At 44.4% G+C, this 24,716-nt stretch overlaps 2 protein-coding genes across 3 annotated transcripts in view; both read left to right on the top strand.

Annotated features, from left to right (window-relative positions):
- Window positions 1–349: 349 nt before the first annotated feature.
- Window positions 350–8,362, top strand: LOC111158097 (translational activator of cytochrome c oxidase 1). The gene is made up of 5 exons (XM_022519940.1): window positions 350–1,645; window positions 3,852–3,958; window positions 5,339–5,466; window positions 6,006–6,183; window positions 6,706–8,362. Exons 1-5 carry the CDS (start codon window positions 1,366–1,368, stop codon window positions 6,904–6,906), a joined length of 894 nt encoding a protein of 297 aa, XP_022375648.1. The 5' UTR covers window positions 350–1,365; the 3' UTR covers window positions 6,907–8,362.
- A 7,833-nt stretch (window positions 8,363–16,195) lies between these two features.
- Window positions 16,196–24,716, top strand: part of LOC111158066 (mitogen-activated protein kinase kinase kinase 3) — a 62,166-nt gene continuing 53,645 nt past the window's right edge. The window contains exon 1 of one of the 2 annotated variants that reach the window (XM_022519875.1): window positions 16,196–16,351. In XM_022519875.1, the coding sequence (XP_022375583.1) occupies window positions 16,348–16,351 (4 nt within the window). In that variant the 5' untranslated portion in view covers window positions 16,196–16,347. The remainder of the gene's footprint in view (window positions 16,352–24,716) is intronic. The other variant, XM_022519874.1, reaches the window with a different exon arrangement.

The raw sequence follows: 24,716 nt of genomic DNA, 5'->3' as shown, positions 1-24,716 counted from the left end.
TAAAAAAAAAAATGTTTAAACGGAGTCACTGCAGCAACTCATCAGTTCCACTCCTAGGTATATACCCAAGAGAAACAAAAACATGTCTATACAAAAACTTGTACATGAATGTTTGTGACAATATTATAATAGTCAAAAGGTGGAAACAACCCAAATGTCCATCAACAGATGAATGGATAAATAAAATGTTGTAGATTCATACAATGGAATATTATTTGGCAATAAAAGAGGGATGAAGTACTGATTCATGCTACATCAACGAACCCCGAAAACATGCTAAGTGAAAAAAGTCAGTCACAAAGGACCACATATTATATGATTCTATTCATATGAAACATCCAGAATAGGCAAACCCATAGAGGAAGAAGTAAATTTTCTATGTAGGACTGAGAAAATTGAGAGGAATTGGGAAATGACTGCTAATGGATACAGGGTTTCTTTTTGGGGTGACTAAAATGTAAAACTGATTATAGTGATGGTAACACAAGTCTGAATACATATCCTAAAAACCATTATACACTTTAAATTGGTGATGTATGACCTGTGAATTATTTCAATAAAGCTGTTATTAAAAAAAAAAAAAAAAGAACTATGCTGGACACGGGGTCCTGTCCTCTCAAAGAATTTAATATTGTGGTGGAGACAAACATTTTTAGATTAAAAAAGTGCTAAGGTACAGGCGAGTATGAAGGGTCATGTGAGGACGAGGTAGGGCATCTGCGCCCAACTGGAGAATTAGGGCATGTTTTCCTTTGGTGGGAAATCATGTCCGAACTGAATCTTGAAGGAAGAGCAAAATTTAGCCAGGTGAAGTGAAGTGGAACAAGGATCCAAAAAGACCCAGGTTTGTGGTGGATACAGGAACTGCAAAAGGTACCAGGAGCAATCTGTTTCCAAAATGGCAAAGTAGAAGGAGGAGCGTGCCGAGCCCATCACAAAGTAGGCTGGATAATAAGCAACAACAATAATAAATTCCTAAGCGAACTATTAGTTAAAGCTAAAAAATTTGAGTTGTACTCCAAAAGTCGTCCCCACCTCGGTCCCGGCTCAGCAGAGGCGCGAGACTGGAGCAAGTACCGTGCGGCGGAACGGATTTTTCAGGCGTTGGGGACGCGTTTCTGGAACGGACCGGAGAAAGGAAGTGTGCTACATTATCTAAGGCACCCACTCCCGGCATCCGCGGGTCTTGTATTGGGTCGTTCGGGTCCCGGCTACCCGGTGCTGGCCTGAGCACTTGGGTTTCCGGAGACGAGTGGAGGCGGCCTCAAGCTCAGGACTTGCCGGTTTCTGCCTCGGACGCCACGGGCTGATCTTAGCCGCTGCTCGTTGGCTGTTCTTGCTGACCTTGGTCCAGGGTCGGAGCCAATGGCAGCTTGGGCCGTCAGCCTGAGCAGGGTCGCTGCCGGGTGCTTGAGGGGAGCTCCAGGCTCCGGGGTCCGGGCGGCTCTTTCACCCACCCTCGCGGCTTCCCAGCCTGAGCCCACGGGCTGTACCAGCGCTCCGGGCAGGACGCTGCACCTCACGGCGGCGGTCCCCGCCGGGCACAACAAGTGGTCCAAAGTCCGGCATATCAAGGGTCCCAAGGACGCCGAAAAGAGTCGAATCTTCTCCAAGCTCTGTTTGAGCATCCGCCTGGCAGTTAAAGGTAAGTCACCCGCTGCTGCACTTTGTGCGCCCACAGCTAAACCAGGGGCCCACCCCTAACCTTGGTCCTTCATATTCTTTTCTTTTCCTAATTCCCACCGTTGCCCACTTCATAAACGTTCAGGACACCTACCTGCATTGTATGTGTCCACTCACCTTTCCAGATGCTGAGCATCTGCCTGCACGGCAGGGAGTTGCTCTTAGGACGATAATGGTAAAAGTGACTTCATTCTAGTGTGTAGCGGGGTACTTCATGGAAACAAACTCTAAGAGTAAGGTCTATGTGTTTCTGGCCTGAAGAGACAGATCAAGCCCTCTAGTCCCCTCTGGTTGTGGACCACAACGTAGGTTGTGGAAGGGACATTGAGTAAATCTGTTACTTGCCCAGTGTCAGTTTGCTTCATTAGGATTTCCTAAGACACATTTTCTTGGAAGGTAAGTTTGCAGCCATGGCTTTTTCAATAGTGTAGCCACTGCAAGATGACTTTTTTGTTTTTGTATTTAGTGTCAGATACCTGTAGGAGTGGAGAAAAAAGTCCTGTAAAAATCATGGACCTTGGGGTCAAGAAAACTTGGTTTCTGTTACTTACTAACTGATGACGTTGAGCAAATGGCTTAACCTTGCAGAGTTTCAGTTTCCTTCTATAAAACAGGAATAGTACCCACTGTATGGTCGTCTCTGGCACATAATAGGGACTCAGTAAATACTAATTTCCCCCTAGAATTCATGCCTGATATTTCTTTTGGCTTCCTTCTACATTCTTGATACTAAGTGAGATCAACACTATTGAGTGTTTGTTATGTGCACTGGTAATACAGAATAATGAGGTATAGCCCCTACTCTGAGACACAGCATGATTACACGCTATCATATGAGCGTTTCAATAATTACACACAAAATAGTAGAGTCAGAGCAAGGGGTATTAATAAGTCCAGGAAATGTTGGTACCACTTTCATCCTTCAGCTCTTCGTCTGATGCAAAGTGGTGTTTGCTGAAACCTAGCAGAAAGATATCCATCCTTAGGATTAATTAGGAACTTCTTTTCCGGGGCGCCTGGGTAGCTCAGCAGGTTAAGCGGCTGCCTTCAGCTCACGTCATGATCCCAGGGTTCTGGGATTGAGCCCTGCATCAGGCTCCCTGCTCACTGGGGAGCCTGCTTCTCTCTCCTCCTGCTGCTCCCTCTACTTGTGCGCTCTCTGCCAAATAAATAAGTAAAATCTTTTGGGGAGCCTGGGCGGCTCAGTCGTTAAACGTCTCCGTTCCGCTCAGGTCATGATTGCAGGGTCCTGGGATCAAGCCCCTCATCAGGCTCCCTGATTGGCGGGAAGCCTACTTCCTCTCCCACTCCACTCGCTTATGTTCCCTCTCTTACTGTGTCTATCTCTGTCAAATAAATAAATAAAATCTTTATTTTTAAAAAAATAAAGATTTTATTTATTTGAGAGACAGAGAGAGAAAGGGAGCATGAGCAGGGGGAGGGGCAGAGGGAAAAGCAGACTCCTCACTGAGTGGGGAGCCCGACATGGGCCTCAATCCCTGGACTCCGGATCATGATCTGAACCGAAGGCAGATGTTTAACTGACTGAGCTACCCAGGTGCCCCAAGAGACTCTTAATGATAGAGAATAAACTGAGAGTTGATGATAGGAGGTGGGTGGGAAATGGGCTAGATGGATGATGGGTATTAAGGAGGGCACTTGTTATGAGGAGCACTAGGTGTTGTATGTAAATGATAAATCACTGAATTCTACTCCAGAAACCAATATTGCACTGTACGTCAACTACCTAAAATATAAATTTAAAAATATAATAAAAATTTAGGGCACTGCGTGGCTCAGTTGGTTAAGTGGCTGTCTTCGGCTCAGGTCATGATCCCGGGGTCTTGGGATGGAGCCCTTCATCGGGCTCCCTGCTCACTGGGGAGCCTGTTTCTCCCTCTCCCTTTGCCTGCTGCTCCCTCTACTTGTGCTCTCTCTCACTCTGTCAAATAAATAAAATCTTTAAAAAACAAACCAACAAGCCTTCTTTTCCAAAATACTGCTCCAAATTCCATAAACATTTAATATTGAATAAATGTTCAAAATTAACTGAAAGCCAGGTGGTGACTTGCTACTCTTTTGGGTGGGGGTGGGTAGAGTGGCAGAAATCCCTTCTTTCTCCCAGCTGTAATGAGATGTGTTCACTCACTCTTTTCTTTCTATCTCAGAAGGAGGCCCCAACCCTGAGCACAACAGCAGTCTGGCCAACATCTTAGAGGTGTGTCGCAGCAAGCGTATGCCCAAGTCAACGATCGAGGCATCGCTGAAAATGGGGGTATGTCCTCAATTTGACTTCTTGTTATTGCTCACAGCCCCTCCAGGGCCCATGTCCAGAAGGCTGCCACATACTCCTTAGATTATCAGAGAGACCAATAGCATTGTGATTGATACCCTCAATGCAGAGCCTTCTGGTGGCTCTCTGACCTTGGACATAGGACATGGCAGCACAGTCAGGAATAGTATGAATAGACAGTGTACAGAACCAGACTGCTTAGGACTACTCAGCCAAAGTGTGAGGATGTGAGGTAGAAAGAAGGGGTACAATGTGGGGAGTGTTAGATTGAGGAAGGGTGTGTTTTTCAGATTTTTATGCCTTAAAGGAGAAGAGCCAGTAGAAAGGGAGACAGGGCATTAGTGATTGTGGGAGGGACAGAGTGTAGAGCTCAGGTATGGGAATTGTCTTTGAGCCCAGGTGAGAGGACACCTCTTTCTCTGGGACAGTAGGAAGGATTTGAGGAAGTGATAATCATCTTAATAGCTAATAAGTATTGAGAGCTTACTCTAGGCCAAGCACTTTGGTAAGAACTTTGTATGCATTATCTTACTGAATCATCAGAACAACCTCAAAACTTCCTCAAAAGTGGAAACTGAAACACAGAATGATTAGGTGACCAAGTTCACATGGAAAATGACAGACTTGAAACCAGGCAGACTCTAGAACCTGTTTTCTAATCATTATACACATGCCTCCATGTGGGCCGTGGTGCAGATAAAGTGGAAAGAGGATTTCCCCCCACCTGGTGGTCTTTTATTTCCTTTGTGAAAGAAGAAGGAGTAAGTCGTCATTTGAGAGTTCCTGGAAAGGTAGCAGGGCAGGGTGCTGGGAGAGAGTGGTGGAGGTCGGGTGTGTGGGCAAGGGATGAGTGGAGGCAGCATGGGAGGTCCGGTGAGACTGGTCACTAGACCTTCATTGAATTGTTTGAATTTTGTGGCCAAACTGTTTTCAGTGGTTCTTATGATAGGGCCCAGGGTACTATTTCTTAAAGCGATACTCGGCACCCCAAGGGTAGGAGACTGCACAGGTGGATCTCATGCGCGATGGGTGTAGGAACATGAGTCTTGGTGGGAGTGTGGGGGGTGATGTGTGTGTTAGATGTGGGATTCAGTTGGGATAGGGAGGAAATGAAACTAGGAGATGGCTAATTGTTCGGGGACCAGAGACACAGACTCCCTTCCCAGTAAGGGGCCATACTTGCAGTTACCTCAAAATGGGTCCCAAAGGGCCACCTCTCAGAGGTAGGGGACAGCAATAAAGACTTGAGGCCCTAAGCTGTACCCCAGAGTGCCCATCCCTTGGAGTCAGTATCTGTGTTCTGGGTTGGGATGCAAGAGGTAATTTGGAGACAGGAAAATATGCTCATGTTGTTTATTGCAGAAAACCAAGGATGTTTATTTGCTGTATGAGGGCCGAGGCCCTGGCGGCTCTTCTCTGCTCATTGAAGCATTATCTAACAGTGGCTCCAAGTGCTCTTCAGACATCAGACGTATCCTGAACAAGAATGGGTAGGTGTACGTCTGGGGAGAGTGGAAGGGTATGAAGCCTTGAGGTTCCAATCCTTTGCAAGGAAACTGCAGTTGTTCCCGGTGGCATTTGAAGTTTTTTTTTTTTTTTTTTTTTTTTTTGCGGCATTTGAAGTTTTAAGCATATTTCATCCATAACAGAATCCAGATGGGATCATTTCTTTTCCTTTAATTCATTCTGTACTAGGCTTGTCTATCAGGTGGAGTCTTAGAGGCCCTTTGTCCCATTTTTCCCCACCTGTAGCCATGTAATGTCCAAGTCTTAAAATGTACCACTAAGACTGGAATTTTAAATGATGAGCAACGTCTTTGCATCCACTAAACTGCAATCAGGGCAGAAAGAAGGAGATGGGGATATGTTTGGATTTTTCCCTTGCCCAGTGGTCGCTGCATACCCTCCTTCAGAAGTATGGATGTCTATACAGTGAAGGCTGGGTGGGAAACAGAGTAATTAGAATACAGTGCTATGGGGGGCTGAGTGTCTACAGGCATTCAGTCTAGTGTGTTTCCTTTCCTTTGAGGGGAATGATGGCTGATGGAGCTCGCCACTCTTTTGACAAAAAGGGGGTGATCGTGGTTGGAGTGGAGGACAAAGAGAAGAAAGCTGTGAACCTGGAGCGTGCCCTCGAGCTGGCAATTGAAGCAGGAGCTGAAGATGTCAAGGAAACTGAAGACGAAGAGGAAAGGAACATTTTTAAAGTGAGTATGAAGCCTTGGTGTTTGCTGGACTTTTGTCCTAATAGATGCGTTAAGGCATGCTTCTATTTCTTCTTTCTCCCATCCTGGGGCACAAGTGACAAAAAGAGTTCACATGTTGCATAAACATTTATTACGTGAATACTACGTAGGGCTTACTTGACCAAGGACTACAAGAAGCATTCAGAACTCTGAAAACTATAGCTCTGCTGGTAAGAACTTAAACACAGTGATTCAGGGGCGCTGGGTGGCTCAGTGGGTTAAGCCTCTGCCTTCGGCTCGGGTCATGATCTCAGGGTCCTGGGATCGAGTCCCACATCGGGCTCTCTGCTCAGCAGGGAGCCTGCTTCCTCCTCTCTCTCTGGTCTGCCTCTCTGCCTACTTGTGATCTCTGTCTGTCAAATAAATAAATAAAATCTTAAAAAAAAAAAACAAAAACACAGTGATTCAGGTTTTGCAAAATTCTGACTGCCTTTATCCTACTATCTCCTGGCCCCTCACCTCTTGACTTTCTTTTGTCCCTAGTTTATTTGTGATGCCTCTTCACTGCATCAAGTGAGGAAGAAGCTGGACTCCCTGGGCTTGTGTTCGGTGTCCTGTTCTCTAGAATTCATCCCCAATACAAAGGTGCAGCTGGCTGACCCTGACCTGGAGCAGGCCGCCCTTCTCATCCAGGCTCTTGGCAACCATGAGGACGTGATCCAGGTCTATGACAACATTGAGTAACTAGCTCTATGTGCCCCCGGGGGCCTTTCTAGGCAACTGGCAGCTCATTCTGGAGTACACACTTCTGCAGTGACTGGGACTAAAGCAGATTGGAGGCCTACCAGGGTAGGAGGCATAAAACCAAGACCTGCGTGGATACGGGAGTGGCCAGGGGAGTCACTGCATCTCCGTGGGGCCTCTTTGTCAGCTCTGCTGGTGTCTCAGAGCTCTCCTGGCTGTAGGGAGGAGACAGCCAGCTAATCAGACTCTGATCTTAGGAAGTTGGTCCTTGGGGGAACAGCAGGTACCCTGAGGGCCCTTTTACTAGAAACTTCTCTTAAATAATATAACTGATCTGGGTTGCTACACTCCTGTTGTGTGGCTGTTGTGTTTTCCTGGGTTTTTGTCCAGCTGTTGGGACCCTCTTGACTTCCTTTGAAGTCTATAGGTTTAATTCTACTACTCCAGTCCCAGGCTTTTTTTTTTGGACCAGAGAAATGTAGATCTCTATGGCACCACTTTGCCCTAATGCTGGTCTGGTGGCCTAAACCTGTCATTAATCATGCATATAGTATTTATCAAACACCTGTGTACCAGGAACTGTACTTAACCAGGAGCACAAGCTGTTTAGTTGGTGCCCTGTGTTAGATCCCGCACTTAAGACCTAGGACCTCAGAGGTCAGACACAGGACTGCTGTCTGCTGGAACTGCCCTAGGGCAGTGTGAGCTGCTGTGCATGCCTCCTTGTTCTCTTCTCGTGGCCTCCTTGCCCTCATTCTGCCAGAGAGCTTAAGGCTCTAACCCAGTGGGAAGTCAAGTGCCAGTGATAAGAGACTCCCAGGCCCTCTTTCACCCAGGCCCCTGTGTGTTCTGAGATTGGTCAGAGCAGACCTCTCAGCAGAGCTGCTTGGTCACCGGAACACCCGCCCTTAGCTCCTTTTCATCCCTGCTGCCAAATGCTGAGGCACTGGGGACTGGAGAGGAAATGAAAACAGAAGGAACGGTGAAGGACTGAGTCAGAGCCTGGCCGGCTGGGAAAGAGGACCCTTTGTACCTTTGGCTCTTAAGTGTCAGTTTTGGGTTTTGAGAGACCAGGAGTGCTAGTCACCTGTGCAGGAGCCCATCAAGCATGTCAGGTCTGGAGTGGCTTTTTGATCCCCATTATTCACCTACTTATAAGTTGTTTAAGCCGGTTCTGAGATCAGAGTAATTTTCCTAAAGGAGCTTCAGGTAAATGAGAAAAGAACAAAAACCAATTGGCTGGCTATAAATAATAACTTCAGCTTCTAAAAAAGACAGATTACTAATTCCATGATGACTTTAACAGTTGGAGAGCAAAGGCTAAGGAAAGGAAAACCAATGAAATAACCCACAAAAATGCCAAAGCATATGCTCTTATACCTCGTTACATAACATGATACCACCTGGCATTCTTTACTTTTTTGCTTTGTTTTGTTTTGTTTTAAAGATTTATTTATTTGTGGGGACGCCTGGGTGGCTCAGTTGGTTAAGCAGCTGCCTTCGGCTCAGGTCATGGTCCCAGCGTCCTGGGATCGAGTCCCACATCGGGCTCCTTGCTCATCAGGGAGCCTGCTTCTCCCTCTGCCTCTGCCTGCCATTCTGTCTGCCTGTGCTTGCTCTCTCTCCCTCTCTCTCTCTGACAAATAAATAAATTAAAAAAAAAAAAAAAGATTTATTTATTTGAGAGAGAGAGAGAGAGAGAGAGCAGGGAGAGGGGCAGAGGGAGAGAGAGAATCCCTAGAGGCTCCGCACTCAGCGCAGAGCCCAATGCAGGGCTTGATTTCAGCGTCCCGAGGTCATGACCTGAGCAGAAATCAAGAGTCGGATGCTTAACAGACTGAGCCACCCAGGCATCCCACATTCTTTAGTTTCTAAAGGAGGTAACTCATCTAGATATCTGATGAGCACATCCTTAAAACAGTGCAATTTAAAGTGCTGCTTTGTCATTTTTAAGATATTTTTACATGTTATTTCTTTGATTTTGCAGCCAACCTATAAAATAATCCCAAGTATTTTATGCACAGATGGTCTTATAGCAAGCAGGTGAGAGTAGGTCTAATACTCTATCTTACAGTGATAGACCTTGGTTTATAAAAATAGCTCTGTTTTATAAATGTTGAATATAATTTGGAAGAATCTTATCATTTCTGATCTGAGAAATCTGGACCGGGAGAGCCTGCTCTGGAAGGGAAGTGGCTATTCACGTGAATAGTTTTCTAATCTAATAGATAGGATTTGTTTAAAAGGATTTTTGTGTAACGGCTTTCTTACAGCAAGGCTTTGAGTGGCTCTGCACTGACCCCTGGTGGTGCCCTGCAGTCTTTCCTGCGGCTAATGTGGGAAAGGCAGAAATGGAGCCTTAAGTCTGCTAAAGAGACCCTTAGCTACATAGGTTAAATAGCTAAGTAACTATTTAACTGAATAGTTAAGTAGAGAGGATATGTGTTATTCTGCCACTAAAAATTATTTTCTGAAGAATATTTTATGTCAAAGAATGTTTACAATGTAATATTAAGTGGAAAACAAAGATGTAAAGCTATATGTATAGTATGGTCCAAATTTTAAAATATAATCATACTTTATCTATGAACTTTAAAAAAAAAGACTAGAAGGAAGTCTAGCAAAATCTCAAAACTGGTTATCTGCGGGTGGTTATCAGTGTTATCACTGAGCTTTATTTTCTATAGTCATATATTTTATGAGCGTAAACATTAAAAAAAAAAAAAAGAAAACTAGTCACATTATTGTCCAACTAGGGTGACAGCATGTGAGAGACCAGGAATCAGGCATACCTTAATCTCCAAAGAACGAGATCTGGTCTTCGCTTGCCTTTGCCTTATTGTCCGTCATCGTCTTAGCAGACAAAATCATTGAATGCCTTGCAGTTGGCCTTGGCTCACTTTCAAGTGACCTTTCCATGGGATGGAAGTATTTGTGACAGGTTCCGTCCATAGCCTTGCCTCTCACAAGAAGCGTTCACATGGTACATAGCTGCCTTCCCTCTGCCAGAGGCCTCAGCTGAATCGAACAGGAACCATGAAGGCTCTGCTTCCAGTCCACAATGGAAATTCAGCCATGGCCGGAGTTACTCTTTTGGTTTTTTGTTTTGTTTTGTTTTACTCTCTGAAACTTACAGCACAACAGTCAATAAAACTTCACACTTGAAGAAACCCCAACTTGTAGACTTTGATTTGAATCCCTGGGGACTCCTCTGGAGCCATTCTGAAGAGGAAATAAATGAGCCAGTAAGTCTGGCAAGAGGGAGTGATGATAGATACTACACTAGTCTAGACCGGAACCACTTTCTCTCCTTGTGCCCTCCTCAGACACTGAACACGATAGTATTTTTTGCGCTTTCTCTTTTTGTCTTTCTTTTAGCAATGTGAAAGGGGTAACATCTGTGGTTTTTGAATGAATAAGTGAACCTCAAATGGGGGATTCCCTACCCTGTTCCTTCTAAGATATAACCACCGTTAATCTACTCTGTATTATTCTACTCCTTGGAACCAGTCTGCTGGGGAATAGATTTCAACTCTGCCAATTGCCAGGAACCTTGGACAAGAACTTAACTTCCTAGCACCTATTTCTTCATCTATAGAAAGAGGACAATAGTACCTATCTCCTAGGGCTATTTTGAGAATTGAGTTAACAAATGTCAAGCACTTAAAACAGTGCCTGGCAATAGTAAGTGCTCAATAAATGTTGGCCTTCTCCCCCCAACTCAGTATGAATGAACATTTTTAAAAGCTGAAATGTGATCACCCTCTACATTTCTGCTTTATAAGTTGTTGTTGTTTTTTTCACTTCACAATGTATCCTGGATGCTTCAGTGACCATTACTTACCTTTGCTCACTTAAAGAGTGTTCCCTAGGATAAATTTATAGAAGTGGAATTTCTAAATGAAAAGCACTTTTTCCCTATTGGTTAGTGTCAATAATACATAAAATATCAATGTTTTAAAAATCTTCTCCGAGGTAGACATCATTCCTTAACAAATGCAGATAAAATAACTGGTTGAACTACTGATCTGAATATATTCTTTACCTCTGAATTGAAAAAACTTTCAATAGGGGCACCTGGGTGGTTCAGTTGGTTAAGCGTCTGCCTTCCACTCAGGTCATGATCCTGGGGTCCTGGGATTGAGGCCTACATAGGGTTCCCTGCTCAGTGGGGAGTCTGTTTCTCCCTCTGCCCCCACCCCTCACTCATGCTCACTCTCTTCCCTCAAATAAATAAATAAAACCTTTTTTTTTTTTTTTTTAAGAATTTTCATCAAATCAAGGGGTAGCTTTGTTGGCATTCTTTTTCTTTTCTTTTTTTAGAGAGAATGCACATAAGCAGGGGTTGGGGAGCAGAGAGAGAGAGAGAAAGAGAGAGAGAGAGACAATCTTAAGGCTGCACACCCAGCTTGGATCCTGATGCACGGCTCAGTCTTGACCCTGAGATCATGACCTGAGCCAAAATTGAGTCCAACCCTTAAGCAGCTGAGCCACCCAAGCACCCCTTGTTTTCCCTTTTAATACCAAATTCATTGAACTATCCCTGAAAAGAATTCCTTCATCTTTATTATTCCCTATCTCATGTCCGAGTGTCTCTATGCTCTTGAAAGAAAAAAAGGAGAGTGTTCAGCTGGTATATCAGACTGTCTGACGCCCTGAGCATTGGGATCAGGTATGGCTCAGGTACTTAACCAGGGGCATCTACTCTGTGGCACCATGGGAACAGACTTGAGAAGGCATGACCCAGATGGGAGTCTTCACATGGGGAAAATGAAGAGTGAGGAGAGAAACAATATAGAAAGAGAAAAAATAACTAAAAGGGCACAGTTGTTGAGATTACATTCAACTACTAACATCCCCAGTTACGGTTCACTTACTAAAAAAAAATTTTTTTTTTAATGTACCGTGAAAGATGCTAGGCATACCGATTTGAATGACAGCTTCTGTCTCTATGCTTACTTCCTTAAAGGCAGTTACAAAAGAGTGGGATGGGTGCTTTGGTGAAGAAATTATTAGGTGCTCTGGTACCCAGCATTGTGAGTATTTGTCTGGAAGGGTTTCTTGGAGGGAGTGATGTTCAGGCTTAGTTTTTTCCTGAAAGAATAAAGATGGGGGAAAGAGTGGAGGAGAAGAGTATTCAAAACAAAACAAAATAGCAGATGCAGAGGTATACAGGCGAGACGAACTACAGTGGTTCTTTGTGGCCAGAACATAGAATTTGAATGACAGGGTTAGCAGAGGTGGGGAATGGAAAAGCTTGTGGCTGAAGAGGCATACCCTGAGTCTGGCAGAGCCTTCTTATCTATATCCACATACTTGATTTATCCTAAGGGCAATAGGAAACTATAAAGTTTTTAAGCAGAGCACGACGGGATCAGGATCCATTTTAGAAAGATCACTCTGTGATGTAAGCAGACACTGTTATACTGGGTTTGAACTAGGATGGTGGAGCTGAGATTGGGAGAGGAATGGACAGATTGGTGACATGGTCAAGGTTACCTGTGGGAGAAAGAAATGGAGAGGAAGTGTTCTCCAAGGTAGCGAATTCACAGGGCAAACCTGGGAAACTGAAGATCACAGAGGAAATATAGAACTATGGAGGAAAATGATGAATTCAGTTCGGACCTGTAGAATCTGAGATGCCTATGGGAGGCTAGAGGATGAGGCCTTGGAAGCTCAGAGGAAGGTCTAGTGTGGTAACCAGCATGGGAATGTTTGAGATGGCTGCTAAGGGACAGACAATGGAAAGGAAGCCCTCAAAGCAGTTGCTAGAAGGAAAGAAAGTCACAAGGCTCTTTTCAGCTAAAAACTTATGTGGTTATACTGCAGTTCTCTCCTATGTGCAAGGCACTATTCTAAGTGCTGGTGATAGGATAAGGCAGTGAACGGGACAAAAATCCCCGCTGCCACACAGCTTATGTTCATGGTAGTTAGAGGAAAGACTAACAAACATACAATTTTAGTCACTATGAAGAAAAATAAGGCAGAATAAAGAATGAGGGAGAGGAGAGGGGCTCTTTTGGAACGGGTGCTTACAAACTCGAAAGAGTTGATGTTTGAGCAAAGACCTGAATAAAATGCAGGAGTTAGCCATGGGAACATTTTGGGGGAAGAGCATTCCAGGTAGAACAAATGGCAAGTGCAAAGATCTTGAGGTTGATAGGTTCAAAATGTGGTAAGACAGCAGTGTGGCTGGAAGAGTGATCATGGGAGAGAGTTAGAGATGAGGTGGGAGAGGATGGCAGGGCCAGCTCCTACTGAGCCCGAAAGGCCATGACAAAGACTTCTTGGGTGTTATTCTAAGTGCAGGGGGAAGCCATTGGAGGCTTAACAGCAGGGTGATGGCATGACCTGAATTACACTGTATAAGGATCGCTCTGGCTGCTGTGCAGAGAATCATTTTTCAAGTGGCCACAGAGGAAACAGGGGGTTGGGTTAGGAAGCTAGGGCAGTCATCCAGGAGAGGGTAGCAGCTTGGACCACGCTGATAGCGGTGAGAAGTGGTTGGATTCAGATATATTTTGAAACCAGAGGCAAAAAGACCTGCTGAAGGATTAGATATAGGGGTGTTAGGCAAAGAGCAAAACCAAGGAAGACTTCTAGGCTTGTATTTTAACAAACACAATGGGAAAATAGAGGAGTTGGGTGTTTTCTGGGGAGGGGGAAAGGATAAAGAGTTCAGGGTGAAACTTGTGAAATTGGGCGATGTGTTTCAGACATTCCAAGAAAATTGCTGAATAAACCTTCCAATACAGGCTATGGAGTGAGTACTAGATTTCCACTTGCATAGTTAGGTCTTTTTTTAATATTTATCTCACAGGTCAATAAAATTTAGTGTCAGATATGAGCCTCACATTGGTAGATTGAGACCTCCAGCCCTGGCTTGTTACACACATTCTCACCAGAGTGATACCCCATGAAGGGAAAAATGATTAAGGGGTGAAAAAAAAATCTTAGATAATACAGTGGTATGTGGCCTTCAAAGCTCAACCCTACTTGACCAAATCTTATTCCTTAGTATTTAATTTCTCTCATTAGAATTAACATTTAATTAAGTAATTCAGAATGTTCTCCTGGGTGGGGGCAAGGGGAAGGTGACAATGAAAAAGCAGTTGAGAAACAGTGGCCTGGTACAAGAACATGACCTTTGGGTGGCAGGTAGATCTGGTATGAATCCTGGCTTTACCACTTGGACATGGTCCTTAACTTGTTTGAGCTTCCATTTCCTCATTCAAATGCCAATAGTATTACTTAACCTCAGTTATTGAAAAGATTAAATAAGATGATGGGCCTGGCATATAATAAACAACTAATAATTATTAACTTTCTTTTCTTTTTACACTTTTTTGAAACTTTTTAAAAGATTTTATTTATTTATTTGATAGAGAGATACAGCAAGAGAGGGAACACAAGCAGGGGGAGAGGGAAAGGGGAAAAGTGGGCTTCCACGCAGAGCGGGGATCCTGATGTGGGTCTTGATTCCAGGACCCTGGGATCATGACATGAGCCGAAGGCAGAGGCTTAACGACTGAGCCACCCAGGTGCCCCTTTCCCTTTCACTTTCTCCCCTTCCCAGAAAAGAGATTTTTATAGTTAAGAACTACAATAAACTGGATAGGGATCTAATCAAGTGGGAGAAAGACCGTCTTAAAAGCTTGTTGGAAAGAAAAAAGAAAACAGGATAAGGGGCCTGATTAAATATTGGGGGGAGGAGGGAGAGAGTGTAAAGAAAGAGGGGAGTCCAAGGTAATTCTTGAGAGATTTGACACCCAAAGCAAAGCCACCACTAAAGATTCTTAGTTGACGGTTGAAAATGGCATCAGAGGAAGATTATTCTGGCGTCTGACTTGTACCACAGCGGAACAGCAAGAGAGGAAGGGAGCCCATATTAATTGTGATGGATTTGGCATCTGAAGACCTGGGTGTATAAAATACTGAACAATGAGGGTTGGGGAAATTAATTATGGTCATTCTCTATTTTGAAATATCATGCAGCCAGTACAATTGTTTTGGAACAATATTTCAGTGGCACGGGAAAACACATAATAAAATGTAAGCACACTACAAAACAATATGAAGCCATTTTTGTCTAACGTTGTATATCTTGGTAGGAAAGAGATTAAATTATCCCTGGGGTGGATTTTTTTTTTTCGGTTTTAATTCGAATAGCTTGTATTGCTTTCATAACCAAAGAAAAAAAAGCTTTTATCTGAAAGAACGTCTCTGACCTCGCCACTTACTGGTGTCGGCCCTGGCCAGCAGCGGAACTCCCAGACTTCTGAGGACCCACATTCCAGTACTACCCCAGCCCCTCGGAGGGTGTGGCCCCGGAGGTAGGAGACCCAGGAAAAGGCGGGCAGTGGTAAGCGCAGCGTCGGGACCGGCGGACTTGTCAGGGGATCGGGCGGCAGAGATGGCCACACGCCGGGAAGCGCTCAGAGCCAGAACCCTCCCCACTTTCTCTGCGCCCGGTGCGGGAACAAGAAGGGGCAGGACGCCGGCCTCAGGGGCCGCCCGGGCCTCGGAGAACAGGGAAGGCGGGAGGCTGGCTGCCCCTCCAGCCGCTTTCCCAAACTCCAGCCCCAAAGTAGCGGGGGGGGGGGGAACAGCGCCAGCCCGCGCGCCAGCCTAGCCATCAGTGACCGACGGGAGGTGGGAATGTGGGCGGAGCCTCTCGCGCGAGCTGTGATTGGAGCAACCAACACCTCCCGGGGAGAGGGGGCGGGCGAGACGGCCAGGGATGCGTAGAGGCGGGTGCTCAGAGCCCTCTGCGTGATTGGCTAGCAGAGAGTGAACCGGGTGCTGATTCGATGATTGGCAGGCAGTAGACAGCCCTCGGAAAAGGCCTTGGCTTCGCCCATTGGCAACCTGCGAGAGTAGGCGGGATTGGTTCATCGTGTGGTGCTGATGATTAGCTGGCGACTGAGAGTTAGGGTGTTGGGGAGAGAGCGGAGTTGGGGGGCGACTGGGGCAGCGACTTCCTCCGTGTTATTGGCTGGTGAAGTGAGTGGGGGTGGTATGAAGGTCCAGCGACTGCCTGGGATTGGCGGGCGCTGCGGTGAGTGACAGGCAAGGGGGCGAGCTGCGCGACCAGCGGTTTGTTTTTCGGAGCGTTCCTGAGGTGGAGAACGGTGGCCGGACGGAGCGACTGCGGGACTGAGAGACTGGCGGGCGGGCGGGCCGAGCGGCGCCGCCGAGGCCGGGCTGGGCCGAGCCGAGGAGCGCCGGGGATGTAGCGGGCCACCCTGCCCATGCCACAGCGCCCGGCCGCGGGCGGAGCCGGAGCCGGAGCCTGGGGAGGCGGCGGGGGGCCCGAGCGCAGCCCGCGCCCCCCGCGCGGAGCCAGGCCCGCTGCCGTCCCCGCCGCCCGGGCCCCCGGCATGCAGCTCCGGCTGCGGAGGTGACACTCGGGCCCGAGCCGCCGCCGCCGCCATCGCCACCATGGGTGAGTGTCGCCACCGCCCCGGCCTGTGCCCGCGCTGCTTCGCCTCGCCCCGCCCCGGGCTGAGGGGAGGAGGACCCTGGGCCGCCGCCTGACAGGCATGGACAGCCCGCTGGGCCCGGGCTGCCGACCGCCGGCGCCCGCCCGCCGCGGTCGCAGCTCGGCGGCCGGGGTGGGGGGAGGGTTCGGTTTCCCCCCGGCCGCCGGGGCGGTCCCGGCCGGCGGAGCCCAGTGGGCAGCCTTCTAACGGGCCGCGCGGCTGGCGCATCCCAAGGAGGCGGTGGCTGGATCGAGGGCCCGTGCTTGGTGGGGCAGCCCACTCCGGCCCGAGCGAGCCGGACCGCGAGCCCGAGGGCGGGGGAGCTGGAGCTCAGTGTGGGGCCCGGGCTGGAGGCTGGTGCAGGCCCAGCTGCTGTTGTGTCTTTTCCTTGATTTGCTTTTTTTTCCTGCCTGTGTCATTTCCTTCCCTTTGCTCACACAGGCCGGCCAGCGAGAGTTCCCGGGGCTTGCTCTCAAGCCCTGTGCGCGCCCCAGCGCAGGGGGGAGGGCATGCGGGGAGATAGGCTGGGAGGTGATTAAAACGGCAATCACTGTTATCAACAGCGCGGTTGAGAAATGCGAGCCGCACGCAGATTGCTGGAGGTTAGGAATTGGTCCGGGACTGCCAGTTATAATTCACATCCTACTTTTTTGAAAAATCCTGTTGCAGTGTTTTACAGCCATTATTTTAATTTAGCGGTATCGCTGAGATTATGTAACTTTTAAAAGAAGCGTTCGCTGCACAAAAGAATTTGTGAAATCATTTCCTTTTCATCAATACTTGCAATTTCAGTTGTGAAGATGTAATCTAAGAAACGCTTTTGATGTCAAACGCGGCATTTGAACTGAATTATATTTCGGTGTCCTTTTTGGTAATTTAGCAAATGATTAGTGGACTAGGTTAAGAAGTAAATAACATTTTAGATGTACTTTGCTTCTCTTGTTGGATCAGTTATTGTGATACTGTTGTCCACAATCACAAGTTTTGCAAAGTATTTGGTATTGTCCTAAATAACCAAGGAGTAAACTTCAGTGAGAGGATCTTTTGCAAAGGCATTCATTGTATCTGTGAAGTGCCATGCACGTGAAGAGGGAATGTTAATATTTGCTTTGCCCTATAGCAAGGTCAAGTCATTTTCGTAGAAGGTTAAGCGTATGCTGTGTATGCTGTGTCACATTGAGCAGATACTGTTTTGCTGCCTGTCTCTACACTGTGCCTTTGAATGAATTGCCTTGTTCTATTCCACACTTCCCCTGTACAGTAAAGGATGGGTTTGTTCATTTGCTGGGTTTACTGTTTCCTTCCCATGCTTTGCTTCAAAAGCGTTTGCTCTTCTGGAATAAAGTCTCCTGTGACAGCAAGCAGAAAAAGGAACCCATTAAGGCTTGATATTTAAATACATAATTCAACAAATACTTACCAAACATTTACTATAAATGGGGTACATGATTCTTCTTGTCCTCCCCAAGCTTCAGACACTTATCTTGTGTTTTGGAATTTGATGATTGAACTCAATCCTTGAGTTGGTTTGTGAACCAGTGTTTGTGATAGTCTTTCCTCTTTGTCTTGTGAGGGAGGTCTTAAGTCCCAAAAGGGAGTATGTAATACTTGAGGATGGGCAGACTCCCACTCCCCACTTTCTTGACTGCTAAATTAGTAAAAGTGCCCAGATTTATTGATTACATTTGCATGTCCAACATGAAAATAGATGTAGCCTGTTTTCACATTTCCGGGCATTTTTAAGAACTATTTTAAGTGTATGAGTTTATGGAGAGACAGTAATGGGGAGGAAAGGAACTATATAGGTAGTGGCCAGAACCGCAAAGAAAAAAAGACCAGGAACTCTGCTTTTCATTTGTCCCCATGTCTGTTTTACATAAAGCAACTGAGGCAGTGAGAGGGGAACTAACTTGCCTGGTGGCTGCCATGTATTAGGCAAGCTGGTTTAAGAGCCACTGCCTAGCTTTCTCCAGCAGGTTCCCCTCATACCATTCTCTCTCTCTCTCTCTCTTTTTTTTTTTTTTTTTTTTGGTAGATGACCTTGATATGCAATTAGAGCTAATACTGAGTTCTTCCTGAGCCTGGATCTTTAATTTACTATATAAAAGGTTCAGCAAGGATATGTATACACACACACACACACACACACACACACAGACAGTGTCTCTTAAATACTGACTTCCAGTATTTAAGAATTTTCATCAGATGAAAACTTAGATTCCCAGATTAGTTTGCTTTAGTTGCTGTGGTTCTAAATGTATTATGATACAGCAAGAGGTTGATAAGAGAGACATACAGACTTATTAATATTTTCATGATACTTGTTAAACTTCAGCTTAGGAAAAGACCAAAACTAATTGGAGTCTCTGCCCTGCAGGTTCTTTGGTTAACAGTCATATTTTCCTGAGCTGTTCAAAGCCCCAGACTCAAGCTTGTTTGACAACTTGGGTTGGTAATAAAAGCAGGTTAGATTTTATATTGGCTGTTAGCCTCAGTAAATGCCTAGTGGGAACTACATTTATCCCTGTAGTACATTTAACCTTGTAAATAATAGGAAACATGGAGATAGGCTTTTTTTTGTTTTCTTTTGGCTTTGATACTATGTTGTTATTTAAAAAAATTGGGATTGACTGCTCATTTTTCTTGGTCACACTAGAATTCTCTCCCAGTTTTAGTAATTATAGTGGCAAATGCTGTTAATAACACTTGAGACTAATTCACTTGTGTGTATTTGGACTTTTTATAAATGCAATCTGAAACTTAGTGGGAAATGTTACTGAAAAACATGTAACAACTTGGAAATGTTGCGGGAAACTATAGTGAACTGAGTACAGGATTAAGGATGGGTTGGTTCTGCTTTGATAGCTTGGTTGGAAGTCAGAATCATTGTGATTTACAGACAACTTGGGTCTCTAAGGTTCCAGGGCTGTTATTAGCTCTCAGTAAGACCATTGTCAGTTCAGCTTGTCTAGAATCTGACAACCTGACAATCTAGACTCTGACCAACAACTGTTTTAATTGAAATTTGATGAATCAACATGGCTGTGTGTCGACTAGATTTCTGATATTTTTAAAATGATAGTTGGATTTCATTTTTTTAAAAGAATTTATTTATTTGAGAGAAAGCAGTAGTGGGGTGAGGGAAGGGGTAGAGGGAAAGGGAGGGGTATTGAGCAGGGAGTCCCGCAGGGCTTAGTACCAGGACCCTGGGATCATGACCTGAGTTGAAGGCAGACGTTTAACCTACTGAGCCACCCAGGTGCCCCTAACAGTTGGATTTTAAAACTAAATTTTAGGCATTTATAAAAAGTAAGTATCCAACCGGGGAATACACAAAGGATAAGAAGCAGTTTTCTTGGTTCTGTCTATATAAGCTATTCGTTTAATCTTTATTCATTTATTTATTGGCTCTTATGTGTTGGGAGCAGTACTAGACCCTGTATCTGTATTTATCCTGCCTTAACAAGTTACCTTAAAAAGGTAAGTTGAACCTGAAACATGTAAACAAGTGAGTACGAGCGGTATTGTAGGTACTTTGTCCAAACCGTGTAAAGATGCATGGGAGCGAGAGATCAATTCTATAGTTTTGGGATTGACCTACATAATTTTATAGTTTCCAGACCTTTAGGTTAATTTCATTAAACATTAAAATAAAATATAGTGGTGATATGTTGATTTTTATGAGGAAGCAACAGCTTACTTTGTAATATGTATTTTTAAATTTTGGGGGTGCCTGGGTGGCTCAGTCAGTTAAGTGTCTGCCTTTGGCTCAGGTCATGATCTTGGGGTCCTGGGATCAAATCCCATGTCAGGCGTCCTGCTCAGTGCGAACATTGCTTCTCCCTCTCCCTCTGCCTTTCCCCAGTTAGCGGTTAGTTTCTTTGGAAGGGCTGTTATATCCCAGAAACAGAAAAATAAACACCAGAATTTGACTTTGAGATCTAGCAAAGGTTCAACCATGTCTATGAAGGAAAAAAGTTTCTTGTGAATTGAGTCTCAGGCCTTTTTGTTTGTGCTTACTAAAAGATAATGTTTGCCACTATAAAATAATGTTTGCCCAGGTTCTGACAAGGTGAAGGCAGTGGGAATATGTGAAATGTCATGAAGATCAAGATAGTAAAATCTGGGGGGGTGCTTGGGTGGCTCAGTTGGTTAAGTGTCTGCCCTCAGCTCAGGTCATGATCCCAGGGTCCTGGGATCAAGCCCCATGTGGGGTTCCCTGCTCAGTGGAGAATACGCTTCTCCCTCTCCCTCTATCTTCCGCTCCCCCTGCTTGTGCTCACTCATCCTCTCTCTCGGTCTGTCAAATAAATAAAATCTTTAAAGAAAGGGGGGAGAAGGTAATAAAATCTGACTCAGGGACACTGAAAACAGCATCTCCTGGGTGAGCAGCATGATTGGACAGTCTGGCACTGCTGAGTAGAGCGCTGGCCACATGAAGAAATAACAACGTTAGTTAGGTAAAAACAACAATTAAAACATTATTTTGGAGATTTATATATATGGAAAAGGGAGAGTGTCTGACATAGTACACAGATATCATAAGGACACCAATGTTTACTGAAGGACAATGTGCTACTAGAAATTTTTCTGTGTTTTTAGCCAAGGGAATTCATAAATGGGAGTGCCTTAAAACCCTACTTTTAGATGGAAGTAATAGTTCACTCTGCAAGGTTGACTTCGTGCTGGAGGTAAGGAGAAAGGAATGTGTTGCCTGGCAGCCCCCAGACCATAGGTCAGTGTATCCAGAGAAGAAAAAGTCCGTGCTGCTGGATTATTATGGATAGCTGTCTGCTTAAGACTGCTTGAGAGTTTCCACTTTTTAAGCCTGAACGCTAATCCTTTTTTCATAGATCCCTTCTTTTCTCTTTTCTATGAATACTCCTTCTCTCTGTAGTCATAGCCTCTTAACCTCTAGAACGAACTTCTTCCTCTCTGCTTCTTCCTGGTAGCGTTTAAGTGTGTCAAACCACCTCCATCCTCAGGAAATCTTTTCAAGGTTATAGCACACTAACTATTACCCCAGCCTCAAGTTGCTCATGTGTAAAGTTCACAAATGAATTGTTGATTTCTACTACTTCCAGTTTCCTTTTAATCTCCAGCTTCTTGATTCCCTTTAAAATTTTGTTTCTGCCTCTGCCGCTCTATTGGACCTGCCTGGCCTATGCCTGCCACTGTCCTTCTTTGGTCCTGACTGCTCTGTTGTGGTTTTTTTTTTTCCCCAGTCCTCTTAAAGGTTTCTTTGCCAGCATACTTTCTTCCTACTCTACTCGATAAGGATTAGTTCTCATTGAGGATCAGCCCCTGACACGCTTCTCTTCCCCTCAGTCCCCTCACTTGCTTTTAGGTTCTTTCTCGTCTTCAGTTAATTTTTTAAGCTCTCCTGTTTAACTGGAACAGCTTGCTTTATTGAAAGAATCCTTATTCTGTTAATAATTATGTAAAATCATCTATAAAACCTCTTGCTACTCACTGTAAAAATTTTTTTTACATGTGTGTGTTTATGTACTCTGGTCTGTATATTGTCTAAGTCCATCACTTTATTTGTGTAAGCTTGTATTTGGGTCTCATTCATTCTTTTATCCCTAGAGTTTGAACAACTTGGAACTATCTAATGTATAAGAACTTGGAACTATCTAATGTATAATATATATTGGTACTCAGTAAATGGCTGTTGTTAATGACTAATAAATATCCAGGAAAAATTAAGCATTAGGGTTAAATAGTGTCCAGTCTTTTTCCACTGACCTTTTTCCCATCGACGATAAATAGCCAGCATTTTTTTAGCATTACTAAGTGTTAGTTAGGTACCATGAGGAATAATTTGTAAGTTCTTTTTCCTTTAGCTCTTACAGCAGCTCTGTGAGATGATACTTTTATTATCTCCATTTTATAGATGAGGAAACTGAGGCTTAAAGGGAATCAGTGCTCTGTTGAAAGCCTCCTTAAACCCAGGTCTTTCTGACTTCAAAGTGCATGTAAATGCTTGCTGTACTCTAAGAAAGCTGCTATTTGTTTTTAAAAGTTTTGTTTGTTTGGTTTTGTTTTTGAGGAATATCATACTAGAGTGCTGATAATTCAGTTAAAAATCTCAATCCAGGAAGAAATGCCTAAAAGAGCCACTTGATTTACTTCCTGTCTTTATCCACATCCTCAGTTTGAAGTATCCATTTAAGAAGCTGTCTGCCTTTAGCAGTGTTTTCGGCTTTGACAAAAATCAGATTCTATATTCCTATGTCCATTTTGTCAGTTATCCTGGGTTTTAAGAGATAGTGCCAAACCATTCCTCTAGTGTGTTCTCAGCCCTGGAACTACCAAACAAGTTTATCCATGAAGTAATGCCAGGAACTGGTTAGCTTCCTGGAAACCAAATTTGTCAACCTGATAAACCAGCTCTTATAATAGCATCATCTTATACAGAATTAGAAATGATTCTGTAGTTCTACTTGTCGTGGATTTGACTTGAAAAGCATGTGTGTTGTGCATCTCTGAAATTACCAATTCTCAGGGTGGTTCCCTTGATACTGAAAACTCCATGTATTTTCCTGTTTGGAATATCACTGGATGTGCCTCAGAAAACACCTACCTAGTCATAATTCTCTTTATAGTGATCCCAATTTACTGCTACAGTTGGCCCCAAAATTGTATACACATATATTAAATAGTATATAAACTAGCTTAATATGTAAGCCTATACATATTATATATATAAGCCAGTCTTCCGAGCTTAGAGGTTATGCTCTAATTTTTAAGTCTTGGTTGGGAGGTTAAAAAACAAAACAAAATATCATACAAGTTTCCTTTCTTTAAGGAGCTTATAGGGAAACTGCTAGAAAATATAAAACAATTGATAGGACGTTTATGTGTTTGTTTCTTTGTTTTTCACTGTGACTGTTTTATCTTGGGATGTATGTGTTTAAATTTTGACATATTTTTCTGTAGATACCTACTTCCTTTACATTCACTATCCCATTTATACATCAACTTTCATATACACTTTGGTACATATTTTGAAATGGAATTGGATGGAAAGCTGCTCTAGTGGTGTTTTCTCTGCACATTTTAAGTCTAATTTTACTTTTATGAGCAGGCAAAAACCTTCACATGGGTGCCCTTCTCCTTCCTTTCCCGAACCTCCTCAGAGGGCGTGTTGGCAGTTGAGCACATTTGATCTAGAAAGAGGGAAGAGGCAAATAGCACAGTTTTACTTCCTACACTAAATGCTGTTCTTTTCACAGGGTGTTAGAACATTTCCAAGGCACAATGACGAAAGACAAAAAACAGGTACTCTCTGGGTGGAGTCTCTTGTACTTACTTCTTTTAAGGTGTGCTCCAGGTCCCCAAGTGACTCACCTGTCACCAAAACGTGTAACAACTCATCTTTCATATTCTTTTCCAGATCAACAGATTTATTTTCAACTCCCAAATGCTCTCCTCAAGGACCTGGGAGAATTTTGCAAAACATGGAATTGGGCTGGTTTGGGTTCTGGGTTTTTTGTCCAGTTGTCTTCGGTGCGTGAGAATTCTAGTACTCTATGCTAGTTCAAGAAAAGGGGATTAAAAGTAATACCAGTAAGGCAGAGACAATGCATTGCTTGGTCAGTTAGGGAAGAAAAACAATAGAGCTGCCTTTTGGCTTCCCTATGGGAAGCAGAAGGCCTATAAACTTGTAAAGAGTTGGGAGGGGGCATTCAAAGAGTAGGCTTGTAAAATAACTTCTGTTCAAAGCAGAGGTCCTTGTTTGGTACCTTTTAGAATGTGCTCTTCTACATGGGATGCTCTAAGAATAAGTCTGTGTGTGACTCTGACCCATAATCAGCTCTCCGAGAATTCATCTTTTCACTCGCTACCTTACTACACTGTGCTATGTTGTTGTTCACTCCAACTTTTTATCTGTTTTTCCTGGTTGAGTTTCTCTGGCACTGGAAGAATTGCCCTGTTTGAGCACCTCCCTTGCCACCAGTGAACTGGTAAATATTGCTGCCAGAAATCTTATTGGAGATTTGTTAAGAATCCATTAAAATTTAAGTGGCCATAGTCTGACCTCATTTATCTATTCTTCAGACATCAGATGCATGTGATTATAGTTACAGGGTCTGTCATTTTACCTGGGCAGAACTCCCTATTAGTCATATAATTTTTTCTTTTTTTTTTTTTTTTTTTAAGATTTTAGTTATTTATTTGATAGACAGAGATCACAAGTAGGTGAAGAAGCAGGCAGAGAGAGAGGAGGAAGCAGGCTCCCTGCTGAGCAGAGAGCCCGATGCGGGGCTTGATCCCAGGACCCTGGGATCATGACCTGAGCAGAAGGCAGAGGCTTTAACCCAC

This window comes from Enhydra lutris, unplaced genomic scaffold, assembly GCF_002288905.1.
Source record: "Enhydra lutris kenyoni isolate GAN:26980312 unplaced genomic scaffold, ASM228890v2 scaffoldscaffold57, whole genome shotgun sequence".
Lineage (NCBI taxonomy): Eukaryota > Metazoa > Chordata > Mammalia > Carnivora > Mustelidae > Enhydra > Enhydra lutris.
This window is presented reverse-complemented; position numbering and strand designations above follow the sequence as displayed.

Coding starts and splice junctions, on each gene's coding strand:
- LOC111158097 (XM_022519940.1), top strand. CDS start 1,366: ATGGCAGCTTGGGCCGTCAGCCTGAGCAGGGTCGCTGCCGGGTGCTTG. Junction 1,646..3,851: donor CATCCGCCTGGCAGTTAAAG/GTAAGTCACCCG, acceptor TTTCTATCTCAG/AAGGAGGCCCCAACCCTGAG. Junction 5,467..6,005: donor CGTATCCTGAACAAGAATGG/GTAGGTGTACGT, acceptor CTTTCCTTTGAG/GGGAATGATGGCTGATGGAG.